General features: G+C 47.5%; 1 protein-coding gene across 13 annotated transcripts in view; it reads left to right on the top strand.

Moving 5' to 3' along the window:
* The window catches only part of GRAMD1B (GRAM domain containing 1B), an 82,371-nt gene that overhangs the window by 48,264 nt on the left and 13,005 nt on the right, over positions 1 to 21,102 (top strand). For 9 of the 13 annotated variants that reach the window (XM_048968646.1, XM_048968647.1, XM_048968656.1 and 6 more), the window contains 10 exons: positions 5,883 to 5,903; positions 14,214 to 14,298; positions 15,194 to 15,297; positions 15,449 to 15,544; positions 16,041 to 16,121; positions 17,960 to 18,075; positions 18,496 to 18,709; positions 19,368 to 19,557; positions 19,884 to 20,027; positions 20,894 to 21,012. In XM_048968646.1, coding sequence (XP_048824603.1) covers positions 5,883 to 5,903; positions 14,214 to 14,298; positions 15,194 to 15,297; positions 15,449 to 15,544; positions 16,041 to 16,121; positions 17,960 to 18,075; positions 18,496 to 18,709; positions 19,368 to 19,557; positions 19,884 to 20,027; positions 20,894 to 21,012 — 1,170 coding nt within the window. Of the gene's footprint in view, positions 1 to 5,882; positions 5,904 to 11,744; positions 12,590 to 14,213; positions 14,299 to 15,193; positions 15,298 to 15,448; positions 15,545 to 16,040; positions 16,122 to 17,959; positions 18,076 to 18,495; positions 18,710 to 19,367; positions 19,558 to 19,883; positions 20,028 to 20,893; positions 21,013 to 21,102 lie in introns of those variants that run through there. The other 4 variants (XM_048968651.1, XM_048968650.1, XM_048968655.1 and 1 more) reach the window with 3 other exon arrangements.

The raw sequence follows: 21,102 nt of genomic DNA, 5'->3' as shown, positions 1-21,102 counted from the left end.
CCTGGGCTGAATTGCTCTCTCACCTCTAAGGAAGGAGGGTGTGTGTTGAAAAGATGGGGCGAAGGGATTTTTTGGGACGATTCATTTGAGGCTAGGCAATTCTGGGGCTGCCCTTGAGGTTAGACTTGCTTCCTGTGTGCCTGATAACCTTCAGCCGCCACCCCAGGGTGGAGGAGGATGCCCATGGGCGTGATGGTGCTGTCAGGCCTGTGTGCATGGGCAGTCTGTCCCCAGAAGGAAGCCATGCAGGTGGGAGGAGGCAGGATGCTTCACTGTTCATTGCCACGCTGGGGGTCAGTTTGTCAGGGCAATTGCATCCTCAGCAAAGTGTGTTCTTGAGATGAGTTGCCCTGGCTGTGATGTGCTGTGATTCAAGGTCATGGGAATGTGATCACAGAATCACGGAGTTCTGATTCTTGACGACGCAGGGACTAGTGAAGCTTAATAGCATAGCTTAATAGTAATTCATGGTGCTTTTAACAAGGAAAGGAAGTGGAATTGGGAGGGATGTGATGCTGTCTGCTGGGTTTGTGGGTTTTCCTTCTCTGGAATCATGAGGTAATTTTTCTTCTTTCCTTAATTTCTCTCTTTTCATTCCTGCATGCTTTCTCTCCGATTAAGTCACACAAGCGCCTCTCCAAAGTAAGCCTTCTTTTTTCTCTCCTGTGCCCCACTGTAGAATTGTCTCATCCTGCAGAAACCCACCCCGTGGTACTGAGCAGTGACTCCAGTAAGGCATTCTCCTGGCGTGGCTGTGAGAATGTCAGCAAGAGCTCACCCCGATGCCTGTAGCTGAGAAGCTGGTTTCACTTATATCACTGGGATCTCATTAATATTTGCTCACGTGGTGTGAAAACTGGCCTGTTCCCCACCCTCCTTCAATTACTTCCAAGTAATTTTAGGCTTTAAGATTTGTTTTCCCTCTCCCTTACAACGAGTTGTTGTCTTTACAGGGAGAGATCCTCTGGCTTTGGTAGGCTGAACTGTACCATAATCCATCCTCTTTCCTCTCTTCTTTATGCCTTTTGGAAACAGGAGTTGATCTCCCTAACTTAACTGTTAGTTTGTTTTTTGTTTTTTTTCTAATGATGAAGAGTTGATTTGAGGCCATTGATCTCAGTTTACTGACCTTGCACGTTTTTCTGTGTGATGTAAATATTAAAGATCAGTGATTTCAAATGAACCCAGCTTACACCTGGTAGAACAGATTTGTCCCAAATGAATTGTGAGAATTCATGGGCTCGCTCTGAAAGGTAATAAGTAGAAAATCCCTCTGTGGGTGCTTGGATTGGAGATAAGCTCATCTGAGATGTGATCTCAAATCTCATTGCTACCCTCAGAAGAGTGTAAAAATCAGAAACGCTGTTGGGATGCTTATTGGACAAAGTGTCAGGCTGTTGGCATTTCTACATGTGAATGCAAGTGAAGTTAAAATCAGAATGGCTTGGATGGCTTCATCATCTGCCAAATCAGTGTCTTGGCTTTTTCCCAGCTGAATACCTTGGATTCAATTCTAGGCAAGCTCCTAGCAAGCAGTGAAGTTTACAGTACTATTTTACTGTTTTTCCTTGGTCAGAATGCCCTTTTAGCCAGCCTTGTCTTGCATGATTGCTGGTGGCTGCTGGGAACTTCATGTCTTTGTTTAGACAGGTTGACTTTTGCATGGTGACTGTAGCTTGGGTGCTACTAAAGAGGACTGTGGGCCTAAGATTTGAGGTGAGATGTGACACCAGTTCTATGGAAGACATGGGTGTGGAGTGGCACAGCTGCAGGGCTTGCTGGTGAGTAGAAGTATGTGGGCAGGCTGGGCTGGGCTGGAGGTGCTCAGCCAAGCAGAGGAGAGGTGGGAAGAGCCTTGGTAGGGAGTGATGTGTGCAATGTGTTTGTACTGCTGCTGTGATAAGCTTGCAGAGAGAAGAAATGCTTTATAACAGCTAGAGAAACAAAAGGAAGATGGAGCCGAGGTGAGTGCTGGTACATGGAAAGCAGGTGCAGAGAAGGGGGTCCTGGGCTCCACCAGCCTGAATCAAAGCTCCTGCCCTGACCCCCTGCCCCAGCCACAATCTCACCCCGTGCTCCACAAAGCAGCTCTTTTTGGTAGGAGAGAACCAGGTGCAGTGAGCTCCCTGTCTCTCCCCACATGACAGATAGCTGCTTAAGATGGGGAAAGGCTGGGAACAAAGAAAGGAGGGGCGCACGTGGTAAAATCTCCTTTCTCAGTCTCTTCTCTCCCCACCCCCCCTCTTCTGCAAGAAGAAGAAGAGTTTAATTTTCCAACCTGTCTCGCTGATGAAATGAAACAGCTTGAGCCCATGAGTTTGATGCTGTGTTTATACAACCGCTGACAGCTCTGCTTGAAGTCCCTTGCCCTCTTTTGTCTGTTGCGCTGATCGCCGTGCTGCAGTGCTGCCATCAGAGGGAGCGCTTCACCAGGAGTTTTTAAGCACTGGATTGCATCTGTAAGAGGCCTTTCCTGGAGCTGCTTTCCCTTGCCACCCACCACCGTGGCGTGGACCAGATGATTTGTAAGCCTGTCTCAGCCTTGGGGGAACACTGCTGCTCCTGAAACAGCTTTCTGGGCTCAAGGAATGAAGGGATTTTGCTTGCTGCCAACTGTGGGATAACGTATTTTTAACTCTCTTGCTCTTGCATAAAGAAAAAAGTGATTTCATCTCTGTTGCAAAGCTTTCAATATTCTTCCTACTGCCTATACCTAGTAGCAATGCAGACTCTGAAGACTGTAGAGCCATTTAGGTGGGGAGGGGTTATCTGAAGGTCTCTGGTCCAAAATCCTGTTCAAAATGGGATTGATTTGGTTAGACTGAGTTGCCCAGAGACTTCTCTGCATTTTGGATGGAGATATCACAGCCTTGCTGGGTCCCTGCTCCAGTGCTTAACCACTCCTGCTGTGAACAGGCTTTATCCAAGTAGAATTTCCCCTACTGCAGCATATAACTGTTGCACCTTGTCCTTTTAGTGTCAGTTAGAAGAGCTTGGCTGTGTCTTCCCATTTGATCCTCCTGCTGGGTGGCACAATCCTCCTTTAGGTATTCTGCTCATTTTGAACGGAGGTGAGGAGTCTGAGAATAAAGAACATCAATTTATTTGAGATACAGGGATACAGAAGGGAGGTGAACAGTGTAGATCTGGAGGTATGCAGACCAGGAGGAAGGGCTGTGGAATGTATTCAGAGTTCTGTGCCCTCACCTTGTCTCTGTGCCCCTATTTCCCTGGTTATAAAATGGACTTAGTGATGCATCTATAGCCCATGGCATGTCATTCACTTGGCAGAATGTTTCTGTTCCTCTGGAAGCAGAAGTATGTAGGAGGGATTGTGATCCTGCTCCCAGTAGTGCTAAAAGATGGAAACTGTTGGCTTCAAGCTAGCAAGCCAAACTTCATTCATGTGATCCACCGCTTCCCATCTGCACTGTAAAGCTGTAACTTTCCAAGCAAATCCAGGATTATTAACACATGAAGATTCAGGGGCAGCCTTACACTCGTTAGAGGCTCATAAATCCCCCATTTTTCTCAGCTTCTCCAAAGTTCTCCCTGGTTACAGCCACCACGTAACTCTGCATTCTGCTGTCTGCTCCCACAGCATCACCTCTGCAAACCAGTGACATCTTTTCCACTTTTGTGTGCAGCTCCCTTCCTCCCTTCCTGCTTTATTTCATTTTCTTTTCTGTTCTAATGCTTATGGTTTCTTTTTCCAGTATGACAGACTTAACCTGCTCAAAGTAAGAATATGTTTTTCCTTTTTCACCCCCCTCTGCTGTACTGTCTCTTGATTTTCACAGTTTGCAGCCCTCTACATTCTGACACTCAGTGATAAACCTTTTTTCTTTTTGAAGTTGAATGCAGTTGAAGTTGGATTTAAGAAGTCAGATTATCACAGAACCTTAGTTTTGCTCTTCTTTGGACTCTGTGTAGTCTGTTACGTGTAAAAGGTAGATGACAGGAAGAAGGAACCTCCTCACATTTAGAAAGCTTGAAGCAAAAGATGAGGCTTGGGTGTCCATCTAAAGGTGTGGAAGAGGGAAGATGCTGCAGAGAAGCCATCACTGGAGGGACTTTTCCTTGTCCCCCTGCAGAGAAGGACAATTTCAGCTGACAGTTCATGAATGGAGGGTATGGCCAACTGTGGGGAAGTGTAGCAAGCAAGAGAAGGTTCCTGAGGTTAGTTACTGAGCCTTAGTGTGTATTCAGCTCTTCAGCTCATATCTTTTCCCCTGGGTTTGGGGAGAGGCCTTAGGAGTGCTGCTCTTTCAAGTGTCAAATTGTTGTGGTTTGTTTTGTGACATATTTCCTGTTACTGTGGGGATTTTCATTGGAGATCAGTGCAGTAAACAGGATGATTTCCCAACTGGCCAAAGTGCCCGAGGTGGCAAGCAGTCCTTGGGAAGGGTTGGCTGCCAGCTGGGTGTGGGATCCAGGTGCTGGGGAGGTTAGCTGGGTGCAGTGGTGTACAGGGAGCACAGGAAACTGTGAGCAGGGTGGAGAGCAGTGTAGGCAAAGCATGTCTTCATAGCAATCTCTGTTCCAATCTGTTCTCATTCACACTCTGCACTTACTTTCTTATGGTAAAACATGATGAATGTCATTGCTCCTGCTGTGGGCTGTCCCAGCACAGCTGATTTCTGTGTTTCTGGCAGTAGGAACTTAGCTCTCTGAGTGCAGCTTTCCCAAACTCCCTTAAAAGTCTGAGATGAGTTTGTTTGTAGCCCGGATGGGGTATAAAACTGGAAAATAATCCCAGTCCAAAGTCAGAAGCGAGATGTCTTCAAAGAAAGAAGTGCAGTGAGACGCTGCTTCTGTCTTTGTCCATTAAGCAGAACTCGGCCGGGTGCCATGCAGACGTGTGGCTGTGGGTTGGAGGAAGGGACAGGCGGAGCTGTGGGGCTGCTGGCGCCTGCAGTGCTGATGCTGTGCCCCATGGCTCAGCACTGCTAATGGCATAAGGCTGCGGTGCCCCATGCTTTGCTGTTCTGGGCTAAATCCGCCCCAGCTGTGGGGATGCTTCTGCTCTGTGTCCTGACATTGGAAAGCCAGCTTTGCTGGAATGGGAGTGTGAGGCTCATTTCTTCCTCCCTCTGTGCTGAAAAATTGCACCTCTGGCTGGAAATGGCCAAGAGTGACTTTCCAAGCCGAGTGAGCCTTTTCAGATGCTCCACTGTGACTTGTGGCCTGTCCTGAAACCATCTGAAATGCCGTAATAAGGGCGAAAAATGTACATGTGCAGATGATGCAAAACACTGTGTGCTAAAATTTTGCAAATAAGTCTTTTTTTTTTCTCCTGTTCAGCTTTTCTATTGCTTTCCTTCAGCAATGTTCTTGTCTCTGTACGTGTCTCCCTTTTAAAATTTAAAATACTACTGAAAGCGTTGGCTGATGGCTGCTGTGAGTAAAAAGGTCTCCCTGCATTCCAAGAATTCTCCAAGGGTTGTTGTTTGCAGTGGGTCCGTTCACATCAATGTCATATTCCCAACCTAGGCTGCAGGCCTGGAAAATAAAGCCTCGACCAGAGATGTGTGGCAGTGATTATGATGAGCTCCTCTGTTGCTAGTGGGCGCTGCTGCTCTGCAAAAGGGATTGCAGCATGTGTGCAGGTTTGTGTGCGTGTGCGTGCATGTGGACATGCACACATTAGCCTGAACTGTTTCCTATTATAGATTCTTGCTCCTGGATTTGATCTTTGTTTCTGTAACTGGAAATAGCTGTGTTAGACCGTGCTGTGAAATTCACTGAAATCTCCTGTTTAATCTCACTTTCACTTTGCTAATTATGCAAGCCAGATTGGACCTACTTTCTCTGTCCATCTTTCTTTTTGATCCTAAGATCTCTGTGCTAACTAATGCTTCTCTTTTATTTTGTCCTTACAGAAAAGCCAGAGTTGGTATAATGTAAGTACTCCTGTTTCTCTTGTCCCTGGGTGAAAGTGGGCTGGGTGCTTGGGTGGGGGGGAAGGTGCAAAGGGGCTTTGCAGTGGCAGTGGGGCATACTGACCATTTCTGAAAAGATGGAAATGGCTCAGAACTGGCAAAGGACACCTGACATCCTAAGGGAAAGGGTGCCAGAGACAAAGAGCAAAAGCTTCGTCCTTCCAGTCACTCCTCTGATGTTCTCTACATCCTGTACCTTCCAGTTCCCTATCAAAGTTGGTCTTGATGTGGTGACAAGCAGAGCTGCCACCGTGCAAACCCTTTGCATCTCAGGGTGGAGCGGGGCAAGAGAGGAATTACTTTCTGTTGATCTCACAGAAAAGCAAAGATGGTTTATCTTTTGCTTCTGCCTCAATCTTATTTTTGTTCTGCGAGCATGAGTAGCAGTGTTGTAGGCACACAGCTGGTGGTTTGCACATTCCCATAGTCGATCACCTTGCATGGTTGAACCCTACCCTCAGGCTCTTCAGGGCAGCTATCAGCAGCGCAGTGCCTTTGCAGCAAAATGCAGCAGTCACTCCACGTTCTGCAGCATCCCCACCTTTCTGCAGCATGAGACAGGAGAATCAGGGCTTTTAGCTGCTGTGATGTGCTCAGATCTGACACAGGCACGAGGGGCAGACTTCAAATAACCACCACCAGGATGTTTCACCTTCTCTGCCTTGTCTAAAAGTCCTTCGTGTGGCTGGTTAGGTACCATGCTGTGTAGCTGTGGCATCTTGTGTCCTGGCTGGGAAGCACTATGGCAGGAGGCTGAGGTCTTGTCAGCATTAACAGCAGCTCTAGTTTGTCTGGGGTTGTGGGTCTGAGTCACTGGACAGACACATCAGAGAGGGGCTCCTGGTGGAGCGTGCTCTTTGCTACCAGCAAAGGAGAAGGTGCTTTGTTGGTTTTGTCTTCTTTTTGCACCTTACTCCTTTTGCTTCAGTAAGTGATAAGTCTGCTATGTCTTTGGAGTGAAATCCTATTTGCCAATTATTCCAAGTGTCAAATGTATCTGGTTTGATGTGGGAATTCTTTGTGCTCTTGGTAGGAAGTGGGCAGGCCTCCCTCAAAAAGAGAAGGAAATTTAGTAGGGAGGGCTGCAGTGGGGAGAGAGAGATGTGTGAACACAGAACAGCTGTCCTCTTGGCAGCAGCATCACTGCAAACTCCATTTGCTGGAAAGAAGAGCCAAGGTGGATAATCAGATTGCAAGGTAGAGAGCAGCACAGACAAGCAAGAGTTGACCTCAGAAAAACAGACAGTGGCATGGAGACAATGGCATGAAGAGAGGAGGATAAACACAGGAGAGCAGGTTGGCAGAGAATTGGCAGTCAGAAGCAGCTGGGGCACATAGGCAGCCCAGCCAGGCACATGGAGGCCATGGCCATGGCTCAAGGTGAATTTTGCTGTTGCACAAGAGCTGAGTCAGGCTGTAGCTGCTGAGATGCACACCCTGCTGCACGATGCTTTGCTGTGGTCTGCTTCTGTGGGTCTCTCGTTTTTCTGTGTCCTCTCTATCTTATCTTTCTGTTCTCTTGTTTTTCCTCCATATATTTTCAGCATGAGAGACAGTACATCCGGAGAGTAAGCACTGGCTGCATATTTTGTGGTTCGCCCCACAATTATTTTCCTTTAGAAAACAAAACATGTTCTAGTGAGTAGAGACGTTCTGGCCAGATAAAAGCAGCAATGTGGAGACGCAGATGGGCTGCAAACTCCAGGAAGGCATTAAATCCTATTGGCAGTATTAATATTAAAAATTTGCTAATGTTTCTCCTCGATAGAGTTTCTTTTCTTTGCCAGCTCCTTCCCAGCAGGATTTTTCTGGCACTTGGACCGGTCTGATTCCTCTGTTTATTTTTCATACTGAGAGCAGCTCTAGAAATGAATCTGTAGAGGCAGCCCCATTGTGAAGCCTCGATGTTTCATTTATCTCACTTGCCCTTGCTTCCATTGTACAAGAAGTTCTGTGTTCTTGCAGCAAACACTCTGCTTTCCGTGTGTCACTTTAGTGGCCCTGGGTGCCAGACTAAAGGTACAGACCCTGCCTCAAAGAGCACACGGCCCTCAGAACCCCCCAGAGCATCAGTGGTCAGAATGCCAGCGTCAGTTTTTGCTGCTTTTAACTGGTCTTTTTGTCTCTGTAGCACCATGCCCCTGTTTGCCAATTGGACGCTTTCCTTTTCTCTCTCCCAGATTCCTTTTTTTCTACTTTTTCCTTAATATGTGACCAACTTTTCTGCCCTTGCGTGTTCTCCTCTTGATCCTAGCAGTGCTTTTTGGGATTGGCATCCCTACCAGACTGACAAGTGGGAGAAAGGGAGTGAACCAAGCTCATGGGTTGATGTGGCAAGAGACCTGTCCTTCCGTGCTCTTGGTGCTTTCTCTTCTTTGCTTTCCAGAGATGAGTACGAGCTGGTCAGGTTCACTGTGAGATTTTAGAAAAGGAACACTGGAATGAATGCACTCAACTTCCATGGGTTTGCTTTGTGTTTGTGCCCTTATGGTGGAAAAGCAAACATCTCTGGGCTGGCTGAGTCGTGGCAAGAAAACGTCGCTGAGGTGTTTCTCCTGCCTTTGGTTGGGAACGTCAGACATGGAGCCCCTGGCCTGGAGGAATTGCTTTCGTGCAGACTGCAGCTCCCTGGCAGTGCCTCACCCATCTGTGCTCATCCATCAGGATGCAGTTTGAGTCGTCTGCGTGCCAAATTATCATTGATTGGTTTATTACTCTTAAGAGAGTTTTTAAATTTGTTTTTAAGGAAAGAGCAGAGCTTCCCTAACAAGTTTTCTCTGTAATTTTGTTTACTGAAACAGAGATGTGACTTATTCTGCAGACCCAACGTGCTTAGCAGTGGGGAGTTCACGTCCCTCTTCCCTGGTGAAATGGAGGAGGAGGCTGTGCTGACAGTGTGGGATGCAGGAGCTCCACAAGTCACCAGAAAGAATCATTCCCTCAGTATAAGTCCTTAAAATTAGAGGCAAATTGGAGATGTTTTACTGACAGAGAAAATAGTCTCTTTGTCCTTCTCTTGCTGGGCTTTAGGGGAGGAGGAGCACTTGGGTTTCACGTCTGCCCCTCTGTAGCAAAAGTTGCTTCTGTAGGTTCCCATCTCTGCTCCCAGATCTGGGGCTGCTGTGTGCTAGGAGAGTTAGCACAGAACATCCCCAGAAAAGAGCATGAGATGACTGTGAAAGTTAAACAGTTGACGCTGGGGAAGATGGAAGATTTATTTGTATATATATGTCCACAAGGTTTGTTCGCAGTTTAATGTTTAGAACTCAAGGACAGCCCTAGTCTGTACTCCTTTCTTTTGTGTTTATCTACTTCCAGCCCTTTCACCTGCCTACTCTTTTGCAACCAGGCTTGCGTTCTTGCCTTCTTACAGTTTCTCCCTATAACTAACCTGAGTCTCACCCTCCCCACCCATGTGCAGGACCATCCCAGGGCACTGAATGGGAAAATTACAGTGTGAAGACACTAACTGCCTTTTTTAGCTGTTCTTAAATACTAAGTCTGAAAAGTTGTCTTTGGGAAAGCACAGTCTGTACCAAGGATTGCAACAGGCAGGGACGCAAGTGAAGGAGGCAGGAGGAATGGCAGCAGGAGAAGCAGCTGAACAGAGGGACAGGCTTCAGTGTGGTCTTGTAAAGAGCTGACCTGACTGTGCAGTCTGTCTGTGACTACGTCAGATGATCACAGGGCTGAACACAGTAAGAAACCAGCCTTTGGTGGAGTCGGTGTGCTGACTTCTTTAAAGCAGCACCCTGTTGGAGACCTTACAGATAGCAGAGTGAAGGGGAATTCTCAGCTGCTGGAAAGAAAAGTAAGCACTATTTTAGGTAAGACATTGGAAAAGGCCAGCTGGCAGGTGGAAGCCTGAGTCTGACCAGAAACAGCGATCTTATCAGCAGGATTTAGTGCAGAAATCCAGGCGTGATGGTGAGAGAGTGAGGTGCTGTCTGTCAGTGCTGTCAGCTTCTGGGTTCCATCACTACACGTCCAGCTGTTCCTGAAGCACTGCTAACTCACTGTCCTTCAGGTGGTTTTGCAGGCCATTCCCTTCAGCCCTGATATGATGTACTGATCACTGCGCCCAGCATGGCTGCTGTGGTGTAGTGGCACTGAGTTGGAATGAATTTCTGGTGCGAGCTTATGGGGTGATAGATTCAAACTCACTTCCTTACCACGAGCTGCCATTGGTTACTCTGAAGCTTCTCCCTGTGTTGTTCAATCACTTTTAAAAGAAAAGAAGAAGAAAAAGAAGAAAAAAGGCCCCAGGGAGCAAACCAGGTCGAGAAGAGAAGCTGTGGGACAGGTGGTCAGTTTCCCTGCTGGCATTCATCAGCACAGCAGCCCTGCTGTCACTGGGGTTGGAACTCTCTCCCAGGCACGCTGTGTATCCTGGCCTTTCCAGTCGTGTTTCTGTTCTGTCCAGAAGCAACGTAAATCTTCCTTAAATGTTAGGTGCAAATCCATCACTCATGCAGATCAGTGAAGGTTTTCCTTTCCCCTTTTCTCCCTGCCTCATGCCGTCTCTCTCCTGACCCACCTGCTTTCTGTGCCACATGCTGTACCAAGACCATTTCTTTCTCAGTTCTTGTGCTGTCAAACTCCCCTGTGCTGTCCCATCCCCCAGCAGTGGCTGCTTTAGATTTCCCATGCATTTCTCAGTGTATTATCAGCAAGATGTGACCCTGGGCGCCCCGTTCTCCCCTTTCCTCCCTTGAGTCTCCTCTCCACCCTTCGCAGTGCCATCCTGTCCCGTCTCTTTCTGTTTGCAGAAGAGTTAATGTTTGCTGTCCCCACCTCCGGCTTAGCTCATCTGATCACTGGTGCCATTCAGATCTGGCACAGGGATGGTGGGTGTGTAATCTGAGGGGTTTGCTAGAAGTAATCCCGTGAGTCATTTGCAGCAAGGAGGGACATCCGGTGCAACAAAGCAGATAGCTCGTGGCTGTCTGCAGTGCTGGTACGTCATCCTCTTTAGGCTGCAGAAATCGCTTTGCTCTCTCTGTGTCTTGGGGTGACTGATGGATGTGCCCTTCTAATGGCGACAGGCCCCAGCAGTGCTTCTGCAGTGCACCCGAGCAGCTTGGTGCTTCTCCCTGTCTGTGGGCAGCCTGCACTTGCTGGCCCTGCAGTGAAACTGTGGCTTTCCAGTGGTTTGTTAGTTTGCTTGGAGACAGCTGTGTGCACAGGTTACTTGGAAGAATGAGGCTGTTTCTTCCTTATTCTTGTCTCTTGTTTCCACAGACAGCATTGCAGTTGAGCAGTGCTGGTGTGGACGTTTCCTTTGTGTTTCTGTGCCTGAGTAAAGAGATGGACAGGGTGGAGGTGAGGGGCAGAGGGATACAGGGAGCTGTGCTCCAGCAGTCCTTCTCTGGAGATGTTCAAGACCTGCCTGGATGCCTACCTGTGCGACCTGCTGTAGAGAACCTGCTTTGGCAGGGGGGTTGGACTCAATGATCTCTGGAGGTCCCTTCCAACCCCTACAATTCTGTGATTCTGAGACCTGCAGGGAGTTCATTGCTGGTGCCCGAAGGAGCTCTTGCTCTTCATTCCCAAAGTGACCCAACTGATGAGGTAACACCGAACCCAGACCCATTTTGGAGGGGCTCAGTAATGCATACAGGAGTAGCTGAGCCCTGAAGTCCTAACTATGTGCATCTCAGATGGCTGATTTCATCATGACTATGTTCTGCAGGCTGGTCTTTCCTTACCCCGGCCCCCCTCACCCCCCCACGCCTCCCCCAGCACGCTCTGTCCAGCAACTTTCCATTACAGGAAACATCTGCTGGGAGGCAGAGCCCAGCCTGGGTTACTGCAGGGCATTGGCCCACAGAATTACCCAGCCACAGTAACTTAAAGCATGTGCGAGTGGTTTCGGTATCTCCACACCCGCTCCTTCCTACAGAAACAGAGACTGAAACTGCTTTTCAGAGCCGAGAGGGACAGGAGAGGAGAGCCTGCGGTGGGCACTGAGGAATAACTGCTTTTCTGCTTTCAAAGGGGAAAACAAAGCAAACAACCAGCTGAAGTCTCTGAGCTGCTGACCGTCCTGGAACTGCAGCTAGATCTGTGAATACTGCTGGGCTGGCAGGGTGCTGGCAATTGGAACTATTTTAGTTAGCAGCTCTGGCAGTGCTGGCCGTCGGGGCTGCAGACAAGGCATTGCACAGAGCTGCTTGGGCTGTCGGCATATTTACAGCCCTTCTTCAGAGGATACCCTCAGCAACAAGTTGGGAAGACTGGAAGAGAGGAGCTCAACCATTACCACGCTTATCCTCATGAGCCTCTTTATTGAAGTCTTCTGGAGGAGGAGTCCTCTTTCAGTTCTGCAGAGGCCGCTGGGGCAGATGACCTGAATGTGAGCAGGGAAGCAGGGGAAGGCACGTAAACTCCTGCCAAACTGCTGAATCTCTTTTGACATTGAATCTAAACAAGAAGTGGTGACAGCAGGAACAGGAAAAGCAGAGTTTGACTGAGAACACGGGGAGCTGTGCAAGTGCTGAGGGAGCACCATGGATTCCTTGCTGGAGTGCGGGGTTCTCTGGCATCCCATACTGGATCAAGAACTCCCATATCTGCAGTGGGACCTGGAGGGGCTTGCTGACCTACTCCATGAGGTTCTCTGCAATGGATCAGATGGAATTCCAGCTGTGAGTGTCTCTAAACTGAAGTGTTTGTACCAGAAGTTCTGCTAAGCAGAAGTGTCTACAGGCTTTGGACAGGTCAGAACAACCCAGACAGTGGGAGAGGGAGTGGAGCACTCCTCCGTATGGAGACCATACTGCTAAATCTGGTTGCTATAATGCAATGAACCCAAAGCTCAGGGCTGATTATAGTCTTATTCGCACCTCCTTTGCGCATTCTCTCTGCTGGTCCCAGGAAATCTTGGGTTTAAGCTCTTGGTGGAGCCCATCTCTGTCCAAGGTCTTTTCCAGATTTTCATGCTAGAAGTTTGGTGAGTGAAATTGTATTTCTGTCAATGGCTGGTTTGTAGGTTTTATTTATTCAAAAGTAAGGCCTGCCTTTGGGCACACAGGGCTGGAGCATGTATTTGAAGTACTAAAATAATGTTGAAACAATGCTGTTTCTAATTCATTGAATTGGTGTGTGGAAGAGGGAATGTTTATGAGTGGGATTCTGTGCTTCTGTCTTGGCTTTGACACCATTTGATGGTTTTGAGAGGGTAGTGCTAAGCAATCTTTGTATTTCCCCCACCACTATATGTGCCCTCTTTCCCCCTTTTCTCAAACAGAATCTTCTATAATCAGACTAATTTGGGGGAGCCCTCAGATGTGTGCCCACCATTCTGCATTGGGAGAGTTGCATTTTGCAGCTGGAGGAGGTAGAAAAGGATTGTTGAGAGGAAAGGGAGGGTTCCCCAGGTTGCTCTGCCATCCTGTTGTTTGTGGGATGATGCATGAGAGATTTGATGAGATACTCAGTCCTCCTGAAATTGCACCTGCCTTTATTTAAATCAGCTCTGCCTGCAGAAGATGTTCTGGCTGTTCTGAGCTGCTGTCAGCGTGTGCATGGCGTTAGGAGGTGGTCTTTGGCTGGAATTGTAGGCCCAGGGACAGACTTGCATTAAGTTCAGTAAAGACCAGAGAGAAACCAGCTCCTGATTTCCCCACAGCCAGCAGCACGGCCTCCTCTGGTGCCCTCCATGAGGTCTGCAGAATAAGTGAAAAACATGGTTGAGCCCCCACACAAACCTCTTCTGCGACCACGTTCCCCCTCTGCCAGCAGGTAGCGGTGGGTTCACTGGCTGCCAGGTGAAGCACTTGATGAGGAGGGGAAAGGGAATGACTGCGTTACTGTGGAGCTGTTGGTGACATTGATCACTCAAGCTCCTGTGTCAGGGCTGCAGCTGTACTTAAGCTCCTATTGTCTGGGGTTGCTCTGCTGTTCATGGCATTGGTAGCTAACTGATGCATTGCAAACTGAGCATGTATCATACCTTGGGCAGTGTATGATGGCAGGAAAAGAGATTTTCTCTGCAGTCACAGCTCCCATGCAGTTCTGCATTGCAGACAAAAGTATAGACCTTCTCTGCTGTACTTATTCTTCCAAGTCAGGTTCTCCTCTTCCTCTCACTTAATGCAATGATTCCCACATCCTCCCATCTGTGTGTCTGCTGTGATGGGAGCTCCTGGCCTCATGCTTTGTAAGTGCATCTGATCCCCCTTCTCCTTATCAAGGTGTTCCTGTTTTCCCACTCCATTTCTCCATGCTCATGCCTGCCCCTCTCTTTAACAGGCTCTCTGTTATTTGCAGGTATTGAGTCCGACCTACAAACAACGGAATGAAGATTTCAGGAAACTCTTCAAACATCTTCCTGACACGGAGCGCCTCATCGTAGGTAAGGACAGTCCCTTTGTGCAGTGCTCTTTTTTTGTGCAGGCCTGTGGTTTTAGGATTAAAGCAGCACATGTACATGCAGCATTTCCCTCTCCTAAGAGGCTGCCACTAGGGAGCAAGCCTGTTGTCTCCTGTCCACAGGCAGTTCCCTCTCCTCACTCTTTCCAATGGATGTTATTTGTTTGGCTCATGGAAAGCAAAGCTGGTTGGTATCGGCTGCAGTGTTGTCTCCTGATGGTTTGAGGAGCATGTTCTTCTCCATAGTGCTCCCCAGATCTCACTGTTAGTGTCTGAGCTCTTTCCTCCATTGGTCAGGGTTGCGTGTCTCAATGTGCACACTGCTGAACTTCCCTTTTTTTGAACTCTTTTGTACATCTCCAGTGCTCCCTACTCACACACCACTGCCTTCCCTAAATACATTTAGGCTTTGGTCCTGCAGTTGATTAGTGACTGTCTGCTGCATTGCATCTGTTCTTTTATCTTATGTAACTGATGATCTCATACCATGTCTCATACTGCTCAAGTATGCACAGTACTAGCAGAGGACTAGAAATTGTTTAGGAGGAGGCTTAAACTGGGAGAGAAACAAGCAACGACACTAGAAGGTGAGAAGGAAAACCCAGGTTAAAATCTAGAAGTACTTCATAAAATGCTACCACATGGCCAGCTGATGGGGCAAGGCAGTGTGTCACTAAGAGAGATGGTCTGCAGCACGCTGCAACTGCAACCCAGTGGACAGAGCAGCAGCTGTGGTCCAGCTCCTTCTGGCTTTGCACTGACTTTCTGCAGAATTACGTTGAGTAACTTCCCTTGCTGCTGCTGCTTAGCCTCACATTTAGGCTGTCCTGCCTCCTCATCTCGATGCTCCTTAATTACCATCTGTTGTTCACCTGCAGATTACTCATGTGCGCTACAAAGAGACATTCTCCTGCAGGGCCGCCTCTACCTCTCTGAAAACTGGATCTGCTTTTACAGCAACATCTTCCGCTGGGAGACGCTGGTAAGGCTCTCTGACTGGCACACTGAGCATGTGTTTTATGTCAGTATATTTGCTGACAACTTTAAAAGCACTCACTGGTCCTTCTCACCAGTGTCTCTCATTACCTGCTTTCTTTTTCTGCCTTCCCCTTTCTGCATGGCTCTGACTGTAGCTGACAGTTCGCTTGAAGGATATCTGCTCGATGACCAAGGAAAAAACAGCACGGCTCATTCCTAATGCCATCCAAGTTTGCACTGACACTGAAAAGGTACCTCCTGGAAGCCTCCACCTCTGGGGCCACAATTTCTGGGTGTCACGGGCAGGGGAATGGAGTTAGCACCACCTCCATGGGAGTTTTCTGAATGGAAAGGACTGCTGGTGGTTCATGGGGCATGGGAGAAAGCATGAATGGAAAAGGGCTGGGTGCAGAGCTTCTGCAGACCTTGGGCTTCAGCTGAGTCTGGAATTCATGTATGTAGCTCCTATAACGGAGTGTTGTGGAAGTAGAGCTGGGTTATACAGTATTCCTTAGCTGATGGAGCTCTTTCTGTGCTCAGACCAGCTCTGTTGGTCGAGAGGCACTCAGCCACGCCATGCAGGCTCTGTGGACTTGTATCTGTGCCCAAGAACTGAGCGGCAGTGCTGTATGGCTTGCTCAGCCCTTCTGTGCACTGTCTCTGAAAAGTGATCCAAAGAGGTGTTTTTCTTCATCTCTTTGAGGGCCTTTTCTGAACTGATTTTTCTTCCCATCTCTTCCCATTCAGCACTTTTTTACTTCCTTTGGGGCTCGAGACAGGACGTACATGATGATGTTCAGACTCTGGCAGAACGCTCTCCTTGACAAGGTATTGAGGCCAGCACCTCAGCATTGGGGTGGAATGAAAGGCAGCTGGGGTATTTATGCAGAAGCACAATTCCTGGGACTAATTGTGTACATAAAAGATGTAATGGCAACAAGCACGTGTGTTTAGATGAAGCAGGGACATTGCTGTGGGTGCAAATATCTCTTTTTGCATGGAATTCTGTCTACCTACAGGCATGTCTTGCACATGCAGTGGGTGTCTCTCTGACTCTGCTGAGGTGTGGAAGCCTCAGAGAGGTTTTTCAGCTCTGTAATCAAATCACAGCCTAGAAGAAAGCAGTTCAAACTGTAACACAGACAACTCAGCACACAGACAGTGTTCTTAGTATGTCTGTGCTTCAGAAGTGTAAAGGGCATCCCCAGTTAGAATGAGAATGGTGTGGGGTACATTGAGTAAAGGCTCAGTGGGTTGGATTTTAAAATGAAGTGGGAAAATGCACCTGCTGTGCTAGAGTCACTGTATATACTATATTTGGTCTGAGTATCTGTTCCACTGTCCATTGAGTATTTCTGGCTTTGCTGCATGAGTAAGACTTATGAGCTGATCTTACAGGGTTGCCAGCATTTGGAGATGTTTGGGCTTAAGTTCACACTATACTGAAGGCTGAAGCTGTCGTGTACCAGAATGCCCTGTCCTGAGGTTGGGGTAGTATCTAGTGTGCAAAGGGATCACTTTGCAATAGGCAGCTTCTGTTGCTACCATATGCTGTAATTTAATCAGCCTTTGGAAGTTCATAACAAAATTTAGTGCCCTTGGTTTCAAAGTCATAGCGAATGGGAACTGAGATACGGAGTGATCAAGGCAGGAAACACTTAGAGAGTGCTTTGTCCCTGTGTGGGATCAGTGCCTACCAGGAGAGGGAGCGACAGAGCCGAGTGTGGTTTTCTTGATAGGACGTGTGAATTATAGAGAGTGTATGTGAAAAGAAGGTCAAACAGAATGAGCAATTGATTCTGGATAGAAATTTCTCATTTGAGTCTTTTTTCTCATTTTTGATGGCCACTTTTAGGAACTAGTTTAAAAATTTCCTGCCTTACCGCGGACAGTAACTGTGCAAACAAGTTCAAGCCAGCAATTCTGAAAAAGTCCCCTAGGGTTATTTTCCATCATTACCAAGAAATCTTTGTCACTGGTCATACATCTCTCACATGTGAAAATCTGTTTTCTTTCACTCATGTCCCACATACTTAAATCACGAGTTCTGCCCCTTTTCTTGAGCTGCAGAATGCAGTCATATGGCAGTCAGCTGACCTGCATCCCTGAAAAGTTGGGCTTTTGTGAATGGTCTTGTTAACTCATTTTCTGTTTTTAACTTGAGATACATATAGGCTTTTCCCAGTAGTAACTTCTCTTGATTTTAAACTGCAGCAGAAAATGTTTCTCTAGATAGTTTTCCTGGTTTCTGTAGTTTTCAGGTAGCTTTTATTTAAGCAGACTTGGAGGGAAAGAAATCTCCTAATGCACTGGGCTTTGGCATAGCAGGAGACACTATATGGAGCAGAAGAGGTAGGAGGTAGGAAGAATGCATGTGGAGGAAAGCAATGTTTTACTGCTTGCATGGTTACATGCACAGCATTGTAGTAGCAGGAAAACACATTACTTGTGCTGTTCTGGGTGTAGCCTCATGCAGGGGAAAAAGGGCATCCTAATCTTCAGTGCTGCTCACTGCCATTAACTGCAACAGGAGTCAAACATGAAAATTGTTTAGACAGTGCTAAATTAGCACTTGGCAGTGTGAGTCCCAGTGTAAGCGTGGTGTATTCAGTATGGTTTAGTCGTTTGGGTTGAAAGTGTACCCTAATCTCTGTTCTCTCTTTTAGCCTCTCTGCCCAAAGGAGCTCTGGCACTTTGTCCACCAGTGTTATGGGAATGAGCTGGGTCTGACCAGCGATGATGAAGATTATGTGCCTCCAGATGATGATTTCAACACAATGGGGTGAGTGAGGGAATGGTGTCTGTTTGTGATGAAGAAAAGATGGCTTCAGGAGAGCGAAAATCCTTCAGTATTTCGTGTTGAACTGCTGTTTGTCCCTGCTGAGAGGTTTTGGGTTCTGGCCAAATATTTCTGTGGCAGTAGGTGTGTAATGGCTAAAAAGCTGAAAGTGTACCAGTTCCTCCTAGAAACTGGTAGGAGCTGAAAGGAGTTGCTTCTCCATTTGCTGAGTTAGATGAGTGATCCTGTAAATGTGCCAAAGTGTCCCATTCACTGGGCTAGTCAGCATGTTGCGTGGTCAGAAAGTGCTGATGCTTGTCAGTCTGTGTATAAACACTTAAATAGTTTGGGCTTGATCTCCCCTGCTCTTCCAATCAGACTAGAGACTGCACAGAAATATTCTTACTTGCTCTGTGTGTCCAGTTGTAGCTGTACAGAGAGGTGTAAACATAAAAACCTGTGTTCTCTGTGGCGTCTCAGCTACTGTGAAGAAATTCCCGTGGAAGAGAATGAAGTCAATGACAGCTCCTCAAAAAGCAGCATGGAGGCCAAGCCAGAAGCTAGCCCTCAGCTGCCAAAGAAATCAGTAACTGCCAGCACACTGACATCCACAGGGAGCAGTGAAGCACCAGCCTCAGTAAGTGTCTTCCTCCACTGCAGTGGCATCATTAGTCCTTTTTTCTGGGATTTCACTGGCAACCACAGTCCGTGTGAGATCCTTTTGGAGCTCCTGACATTTGCCTGAGGGGATGAAAGCAAGCTGTGCCTGGCCTAAAAGCTATACATTGCACTCCCAGCAGCAAGGCTGTTTCCCCACTTACAGTTTTAGGTTAAAAGAAATGGAGAATTGGAGATAAAGGAATTACAATTCTTCCTCTGCCTGCAGCATGGTGGAAGCGGTGGGCAACTTTGTTAGCAGTGTGGCAGGGTGCACCTTGTTTCACTCTAACCTGAACTCATATTTTCCTAGCTGGTGTAGTACTTGTCTGGAGCACAAAAACTCTTGTTTGTGCACTTGTCTGAACAAATGAAAAGCTATGTGTATATCCCAAGCTTGAATTACGTGTGGTTTTTTTTGAGAGGATGTGATCTAATGCACCCATGTGCTTTATAGAAGTACCATGTGGTAACTTTTCACCTCTCCATTATTTAATTTCCAGACATGGAGAAGCCAGATGTTCAAAGGTGTGATAATACATAAATATGAACAATATGCAGATATGAATAGTTGTCAGAAATAATCCCCACTTAGTAGTTGCTGGTGGTGCCCTCACTGTGCTCTGTCCTCGCTGCAGTTTGATGGGGTGCTACCAGAAGAGGAGGAGGCGGTAGCAGAGAGTCCTGTGGAAAAAGACCTTGGCATTGCAAATATCATGGGAGAGAAGATAGAGATCATTGCCCCTGTGAACTCCCCTTCCCTGGACTTCAATGACAATGAAGACATTCCCACTGAGCTCAGCGACTCATCTGAGACCCATGATGAAGGTATGCAGGGCCATAAGTGCTCTCCTTTGTCTCTTCCATAGAGGGACTGGGACAGCAAATACTGAATTCGTTTTCTGGACCTTAAATTCCAGATGCAAAGAATTCTTGGTCTAGACTGCAGGAAGTGAATATGGGGGGGTGGGTATTTGGAAAATGTCCCTAAAAATTGCCATTACCCCTCCTGATGTCCCTGCTGTTGTCCTGGGATCAGTGGAGAAAAAGGGATAAAAGCAATTCCATTCTGTGAAGCACTGTCCTGTAAAAGCACAGCCTGTGATGCTGGCACAGAGGATCAAGGTGGGGCTGGCGGGCCTGTTTTCCCACAGGTGAAGTCCAGGCATTTTATGAGGACTTGAACGGCCGTCAGTATGTGAATGAAGTGTTCAACTTCAGCGTGGACAAACTGTATGACTTGCTTTTCACGGACTCCCAGTTCCAGAGGGACTTCATGGAACAGCGCCGGTTCTCTGGTAAGCTGCTGCTGGCAAAGCCCAGCTGCTGATGGGGGCTGTGCTCCCTGTGAGTTGCAGACATCTGCATAGAAGCAGGGTCTTAGTGTGTAGCTCTAGAGCACATCCCTTGGAAGCACAGTGTGGCTGATGATAGAGGCACTGGGTAATGCTGCTGAGGGACTGCTGTAATCTGTACTGATGGCAGTCAAAAGCAAGCAGAACCTGCCTTGTTTAGCCCTGTGGGTTTATTGTCTAAGAGCCATGTGTAAGTTTATGGTTGAATCACATTCTTTATCTGTGTTTTTTTTGCTGTCAGTTAAGGTCTGATCCTATGTTCAATCAACAAAATAGCTAGCTCCACACCAGACACTGGCACACAGACTGATGATGCACAGAGTGCATTCCTTGGCATACTGCTGTCCTCCTTTCCCTATAACTCTAGGATGCAAAAGGAGCAACAACTCCAGCCTACCCCTTCTCCCTGCACTGCAGGAGGGGAAAGTATTCCTCACACTTGTGGTTCCTTGTGGGTGTCTAAATCTGAAGCCATGCTGCAGTGAGGCTCTTTCTGCAGCTGCTCTGCTTAGCCCTCAGACTAGCAGACTTGCAGGACTCTGCAAGCTCAGGGCAGAGCTGCTTGAAAGCAGCTCCAGGCAGAAATATTCCCATCTAATCTTGGGAGAGGATGCACCTTGTCCCTGCAGTGTCACATTTAGTACAGGAGACCTCTCCTACATACTTACTTGAACTGTAGTGCTTCTGCAACTGGGCTCTGCATGGGGAAGGAAATACTCTCCTGAGCTTGGTTATTATTTGGATATGCCTTTTTTCTGACTTGGCATCCCTTTCAATTACTTTGATGGAATCTTGTTTTCTCCTCTCAGATATTATTTTTCACCCCTGGAAGAAGGAAGAAAATGGCAATCAAACCAGAGTGATCTTGTATACCATTACCCTCACCAACCCTCTGGCTCCCAAAACTGCCACTGTCACTGAGACACAGGTATGTGAAAGTGCACCATTGGTGTAATGCTTTGTACAAACAGACCTGTGATTTTCTTTCTTGCCTCAGGCATGCTGCTTTGCACGTTTG

Source organism: Lagopus muta, chromosome 22 (assembly GCF_023343835.1).
Source record: "Lagopus muta isolate bLagMut1 chromosome 22, bLagMut1 primary, whole genome shotgun sequence".
Lineage (NCBI taxonomy): Eukaryota > Metazoa > Chordata > Aves > Galliformes > Phasianidae > Lagopus > Lagopus muta.
This window is presented reverse-complemented; position numbering and strand designations above follow the sequence as displayed.